General features: G+C 40.6%; 2 protein-coding genes across 2 annotated transcripts; one reads left to right on the plus strand and one right to left on the minus strand.

Moving 5' to 3' along the window:
- Positions 1 to 231: 231 nt before the first annotated feature.
- Positions 232 to 2,957, plus strand: MELLADRAFT_42219 (uncharacterized protein; the record flags this gene model as incomplete). The annotated part of the gene is made up of 11 exons (XM_007406259.1): positions 232 to 478; positions 640 to 984; positions 1,043 to 1,153; positions 1,241 to 1,442; positions 1,530 to 1,842; positions 1,948 to 2,136; positions 2,206 to 2,295; positions 2,363 to 2,385; positions 2,466 to 2,540; positions 2,617 to 2,654; positions 2,745 to 2,957. The coding sequence occupies 11 exons, from the start codon at positions 374 to 376 to the stop codon at positions 2,775 to 2,777; spliced, it is 1,524 nt and encodes a 507-aa protein (XP_007406321.1).
- A 1,294-nt stretch (positions 2,958 to 4,251) lies between these two features.
- Positions 4,252 to 5,020, minus strand: MELLADRAFT_103343 (uncharacterized protein; the record flags this gene model as incomplete). The annotated part of the gene is made up of 4 exons (XM_007406649.1): positions 4,252 to 4,304; positions 4,365 to 4,619; positions 4,698 to 4,771; positions 4,890 to 5,020. 4 exons carry the CDS (start codon positions 5,018 to 5,020, stop codon positions 4,252 to 4,254), a joined length of 513 nt encoding a protein of 170 aa, XP_007406711.1.
- Positions 5,021 to 7,348: the final 2,328 nt, after the last annotated feature.

A 7,348-nucleotide genomic window follows, 5' to 3' on the forward strand; every position in this document is an offset into this window, starting at 1 on the left:
AACACAATAGACCAGAGATTTGTTTGAGGTAGTGAATGATGAATAATGAGGGATAAGAAGAATTGATAATGTAAGGAATGATGATCGGATTTAGAGGAAAGTCTCATGGTCTCTGATACAGAACTGATTGTGAGTTTTAGCATTAAAATTCAATCGATCATGATGATGACGAAAGAGTGATCGAGTGTATTTTGGATTTAAAGTTTACATACAAAACTTACCAGTGAGACTGCAGCAACCAGTTTCAGCTTGTATTGCTGGGTCATCGATCGTCATCATTTTAGTACACAACCACCACCACCACTACCACTACCTCAACCACTACCTCAACTATCAACTTCAACTTTCGATTCAAATCACACAATCCGATCAAATGGCTTCAGACATCCCTTCATCTGGTGGATCAAGCTCAACTGAACTCGTCAATAATACCATCATCGTCGTTCTCGGTGCTTCGGGTGATTTAGCTAAGAAGAAAGTAAATCACTTGATTTCTTCTATTATTCTTTCTTTACTTTTGTGATTTCATCATCTACTTCATCCTGTCAAGTTCAATCTTTCACTTTCCGCTTAAATCAAGCCCATAGCTCGAATCCTTAACTTTTAAAAGCTGACTCTTACTTTCTATCTTGACTTTAGACTTTCCCTGCACTCTTTGGTCTTTTCTTCAATGGTTTCTTACCCGAAGGTACTCGGATCATTGGTTATGCTCGTACTAAGATGGAAGAAAAAGATTTCCATGATCGAGTCACTCAAAACATCAAAGTTCCAATTCCTGCGATGAAACAAAAACTCGATTCATTCTTGGAAATCTGTTCTTATGTTTCTGGACAATACAATGAAACTGAAAGTTTTAAAGCTTTAGAAGTGGCAATCAATGAAAAAGAAAAGGATTTCAAGGGTGATAAACGAAATCGGATCTTTTATATGGCTTTACCTCCTAGTGTGTTTACTGATGTGGCAAAAGGACTTAAAGAGAATAATGTGGGTTGGATCATTCATCGGATTCATCAAGTGAGGTGGTCTGACCCTTGGCTTGTAGTACTCGACTACAGGTGTGAATCGAATTGTAGTGGAAAAACCATTTGGAATGGACCTGCCCACCAGTCGGGACATGATGGGGAAACTAAAAGCGCTCTGGAAGGAAGAGGAGGTACGCTCCAGATCATCCTTGTCACCTTTTTAGATGACTAGTAACTTACTTGCACCGATCTGATGATGTTCTGTCACTGAATTCCAGACCTTCAGAATCGATCATTATCTAGGAAAGGAGATGGTCAAGAACCTTCTCGTGCTCCGTTTCGGAAACGTCATCCTAGATGCATCCTTCAACAAGAGTCTCATCTCCAATGTCCAGATCACCTTCAAGGAACCTTTTGGAACCGAAGGACGTGGTGGTTATTTTGATGAATTTGGAATTATCCGAGATGTCATGCAAAATCGTGAGTCAATTCAATAAAACAAAAAAACTTTTTTTTGCCACACACGGATTTAAGTTCAATATTGACCATCACCAAGTACTTTTCCAGATTTACTTCAGGTCTTATCACTTTTGACAATGGAAAGACCTGTTTCCTTCTCAGCTGAAGATATCCGTGACGAGAAAGTCAAAGTGCTTCGGTTCATTCCTCCAATCCTCAAGGAACATTCACTCTTAGGTCAATATGTTGCATCGGGTGATAAACCAGGATATTTGGATGATGATACCGTTCCCAAAGGTTCTATCTGTCCTACATTCGCTGCCTTGGTCCTTTACATCAACTCCCCACGTTGGGAGGGCGTTCCATTCGTGTTGAGGGCTGGAAAAGCTTTGAATGAACAAAAGACTGAAATCCGAATCCAGTTAGGTTACTTCCCGCTGGTTCATCTTGAGTGGAATTTGCGACCATAATCTGCCGGTTACTGATTTATTGGTAGCTGACCATGAGATTTCTAAACCTAATACAGATACAAAGACGTCACTCAAGGTATTTTCAAAGATATTGCACGGAACGAATTGGTGATCCGAGTCCAACCTGGCGAGGCAGTTTATATGAAGATGAATGCCAAAGCACCAGGTCTAGCCATGAAAACGGTACCTACGGAGATGGATTTGACTTACAAGCGGAGGTTCAGTGACCTGAAGATTCCCGAGGCGTGAGCAATTTTCTTCGGATCGGTTCATGAAGCTTCATCAAATTAAACTTGATTCCCTTTTGCTTTCAGGTATGAGGCTTTGATCTTAGATGCTATCAAGGGAGATCGATCAAACTTTGTAAGAGATGATGAGTTGGACATCGCTTGGAAAATCTTCACGTGAGTCTGCCTTCCAGTGTCTTGGAATGTTGTTCAGCTCAATCTGACTCCTTCGGCACCAACACAGGCCGCTACTGCATTACATCGATGGTTTGTTTCCTTCGTTGACCTTTGATGATCAGCTGCTTTGAAACTGCACCAAGAGACTAACCGGTATATGTTTTTCCCAGAACAAAAGCCGAAACCAGAGTCTTACGAGTATGGCTCTCGCGGACCGGCCACATTAGATGACTTTATCACAAAACGTTAGTGTCCAGAAGCCTACAAGGTCCATCCAGAGAAGGTATACTCACTGTTATGTCCCTGTCCGTGCGTCTACAGATGTCGGGTACAAACGCTTCACACAAGGCTATAGGCAAGTCAGTTTCTGAATATCTAATCGAGACTTGGCAACATGAAACATCCACATTTCTAATCCGAGTGAATTGATCTTATAAAAACGTCAATAGATGGCCAGTCCAATCAGCCCAGTAAAGCTTTGATAAAATAAAAACTTTTACCGAGTACTCGGAGCTTGATGAAGATGAAGAAGGTGTAAGTTACACAAGTTATTTATATTGTTTTGTATCGAGCTGGTGTGACCTGTTATGTATGAAAATTTGGATCAAAGACGAGAAGTTTTGCAATATATATATTAAATGCTTATGTTAATCTGGCTTGATAATCTTTTCCTGATCATGCCTGAGTGGTACACAAGAAGAACAAGCTTCATTGGACTCCTGTATGAATCACATGTGTGAAAAATCTTCATTGATGATCATAACTCAGGTCTCTATACTAGACGTGGCTGCTCTGAGGACTAGCCCAGATTGTCAAAGCATACAAAACAAAATAAAACTTGCCAATGCCACTACAAGCTCAGTTTCTGAACCCATTTTTGAGTCTAAAAATCATGATCTCCATACAGAGGTATACTTTATCATCACATGAGTAGCAAATACTGGATGAGCTAATAGCTAACCCAAAAGGTACCCAAACTCCTCCCTTGACTAAGTTCTTCGATCATCAAAAAACAAAATTGCCAATATCTCAGTAAACATACCTCTGAAGAGGATGGGCATCATGATTGAGCAAGACTGTTTGTGAGCGTGTTCTGATGATGAGCAATGTCTCATTCTAGAGGCAGAGAGATTATGTCTCATAAAAGAATGGATTCTATGATTAGAATGGTATTATAAATCGTGAACATGGCTGGCATCAGACCGTCCAATACCTTCCTTTGACCCTAAAGGGAGCATGTGATCGATTGCTAGAACATCACCTCCAAGGCATCCTTGTTGAAAATGACTATACAGACATGTGAATCTTTGTGAGGGTCATTGAATGATGATTGCCTGATGATTTGGATGGAATACATTGTTAGGAATCGCTGTATCTGCTGTCAGAACCTCTCCAACGTATGTAGCCTCATTCAGCTCTGAATGGATATAACTGGTTCATGAGGTTTGAGAAATTTTTCGAATTTTGACATCACACGCCTCAGCTCATCTGGTTCTGAATAGAATCAACCGATATATGAGGTTTGATGAATGACTTCATTGGCTACTACGCGCATATTTCACACCTATCATGGAAGATAATGAATGCTTGATCTATCACAATTACAAGAAATGCTGTTGGAGAAGAATAACAAGAAGCATAAACATCCGAAAAAAGAAACTGTAAGTCTAAAACATACTTTATAGTCGAATACGAAAAGAAATATATGGGATGAGAATAACAATCAGTATCGACGCAGACGCGTCATGCTTGAGAATGATAATTTGATCTGTATACATCGCTGCCTTTTCCTTGTCCTTCACATTCATTTGGGATTTCCGTGAAAACGTATTATACAGGCCATTGTTGAGGTAAGTAAACCGAGAACGAAAAAAGACAAGAAGGTGACCGAACGGCGACTGTGAGGGAATTGTCCTGTTTGCAAGACGGTCTGAACTCGAAAATAACGATGAGTACCTAATTTTTGGAAATATGGAAAGTGGTGAGTAGAGTGCTGTGTAAGATGTATGCTATGAAAGAATGATGAGTAATTGAACAGTCGAAACCACTCCTGGCTTCGCATTTCGTACCTACTACTAAGAACAGTATTCCAATACACATAAAGGTCACTCCAATCCCAATGCCGACCTGAGAATCATTGCTACTGGTTCCGGTTCTTGCGTAGCTATCAAGTGCTAGAGCTTGTTGTTGAACCTGTAGTACTAATTGCTCTAAGATTTGATCCGTAGTGAGACCGCGAGTATTGTTAAGCACAGGTGGAGAAATAGTGATAGCTTCACTCCCGGGTTGGGCAGGTTGAGGGGTTTTAAATATTTGGGTGATTGCTAGAAAGATTCATCTCAATCGACGCTCCAGTCAAATTGATTCTGCTGAGGCAATAGTCAATGAGATCGTCTTCTTACCGATCCCCACAGTAGTAAATCCCAAAGAGGTTCGCATCCAAGCCAAATAGGTTCTTTCATTGGCGAGATGATCTCTGAGTATCAATAAAATGTTCACAGAAACAGATCGAGGAGAGTGAAGTAATGAAGACACGCGATGTAAATTTTCAATCCAGTTTGAGAGGTAGATCTGATACATTTAGGATATCTTACCTAGCAGTACTGGATGTGTTTTGCAGCAGAGGAGCCGGACGAAAGTCGCACCAAGCAAATAGAGATGATGACTTTTGTTGAAGATCTCCTGAGGTCATTCGGTTCGACAAGGTGGAATGACCTGTCTCCATTGTAAAGTTCGATGATGGGCAAGTAAAGAATTTGAGACCTCGAACAAATGAAGGCGGCTGAAATGGAAAAATGATATTTATGTCTGAGATTTTGAAACTTTTTAAACTCAAGATCCGATTCCTGAAAGTCAAATATGTATCCCAATTTCAGTATGTATTCAAAATCTGAAGTTATCATATTCAACAGAGTTCAAATCACCCGGTTTTCACAATTTATCACATCCGCTTCACAAAATTGGATTACAGCCGTTGTGAGAACTATCGGCAATTTTTCGATGTATGTGTGATGCCCGATTTTAACTTGCCAGGCCAAAACTCGTTCAAAACTCGGTGTCTGACTCAAACTTTGTTGATGTTCATTGCGTATACAAGCCAGCTGTATTGACACCGCGGGAATCAATGGGTATGAAACCCGATTGAAGAAAGTTGCGGTGACAGAGTCCGCAACTTTCTCGAATCACGGGTCTGGTTCGCAATACGTTCACATTACGTTTGCTGGCCGCCCTCTAGTTCACCCTGACTCATCATTCAACATCCGGCATTCACCACCACTTCGATTATCGTCGACCCATCTCAATTCTTCTCGATAACAAACATCAACCACCTCGGTCTATGAAACCATATGCGAGATTTAACACTTAACCTGCATCACATCTGTTTGATAAAGTTTGATATCTTCATTGTGTTTGTTCATACGTGATTTTTTTGGTTAGAGCTACTGATTATCTTCCGATGTGCGCATTACTCTTGTTGGAGAAAGTGTATAACCCCAATGTAGTGTTTTTCCATCATGTAAGAGAAAATCACAATCAATTTGAGTGAAGTAGAGTGAATTTCAAATGTTTCCACCTCCACATCGCACTCACAATCATGAAAAAAAACCAGACTCAAGTCAGCAATTCTTCTTGACCACATTCCTGGTTTATCTCCATAAAACATTCTTTTTTGTCAACCATTCTTAACTGATCATTCACAGTCTCATTTGTATTATCTTCTTTCTACTTTTGCTTTACCCTTCCTCTATACGCCACATTTGGCATCATGAAGCTGTCTCATTGAAGATGTTTATTTGGACTCCCTCAAATAAAAGTTTTGGAAGGTCGTCAAAAGCGATGTAGCTCCATGCCGATTTGGTGTAAGAGACTTGTGCTTGGCATAATACGTTCAACCCAAAGAATCAAAAGATAAAAAGATCACTTTGAGGTTTGATCAAATTTGATAGCAAATGTGTTAAACAAAAGGGTCTAATCTCAAAGGGTCATGATTTTCTCTTGAGGCAATATATTGTGAAACATCAAAATATTGATTGTCATTTAGAAGAATTGATCTTTGTTATCGAGAAGAATTGAGGTGAGTCGATGATAATCGAAGTGGTGGTGAATGCCTGATGTTGAATGATGAATCAGGGTGTACTAGAGGGCGGCCCGCGAACGTAATGCGAACGTCATGCGAACGAGACCCGTGATTGGAGAAAGTTGCGGACTCTGTCACCGCAAATTTCTTCAATCGGGTTTCATACCCATTGATTCCCGCGGTGTGACAGCTGTCGAACTCCCAATTGAACTGGTCCGACCTTCGGCTCGCAAGTGCTTACACTTCAATTCAGGCCTTTATGGTATTGACCGATTTTGCCCGCAAAACTCGAGCAAATTGGCGGGGAATTGGTGGCAAGCTTTTCCGGTTTGACTGTATATACCTTGTCAAGTACGATCTTCTCAAAGCGATATTGTGCTATGGTTAGCACTCGTAGTCCAGGATCAGATGCAGGACTGCCATATACACTTGGATTCAATTCCAGGTGTGCAATTCTTTTTGTCGCTCTTCCTCTCGATTGAAATTTCAAAGTTCAAAATTTTAAACGATATATGATCATTTCAATGATTATATTTTTATTCGAGGGTGTGAAGAAGAAATCATAAACACAGGACCCTGGAATACCCCTATGGAGGTGGGTGACGTAAAAGGGGATTTTTTGGGGGCAAAACCTGCCTATGTGCGTGACCTAAAAGTGGTTTTTTTGCCAAATTATGCCCAAATCTGCGTGACGTAAAAGTGGAGTTTTGGGCTGTGAAATCTTGATGTACGTGACGTGAAAGGTGAGTTTTCGGCCTGGGTTTCTTATGTTCGAGCTCCGAAGCTTTCCGAGAAGTTCCGCAGGAATTTCAAAGTTAAACCTTCAAGAGATTCACAAGCTTCGCACAGCACCTCCAACAGCCTCAAATCCTCACAAAACGCATATCGCCGCGGTTCCTGCATATTCTGGATATCTAGAATACACGAATACACATATATCACTAACACCAATACAAATTGATCCAAGCCGATCAA

The sequence above is a fragment of the Melampsora larici-populina genome (genome assembly GCF_000204055.1).
Source record: "Melampsora larici-populina 98AG31 unplaced genomic scaffold MELLAscaffold_6, whole genome shotgun sequence".
Classification (NCBI taxonomy): Eukaryota; Fungi; Basidiomycota; class Pucciniomycetes; order Pucciniales; family Melampsoraceae; genus Melampsora; species Melampsora laricis-populina.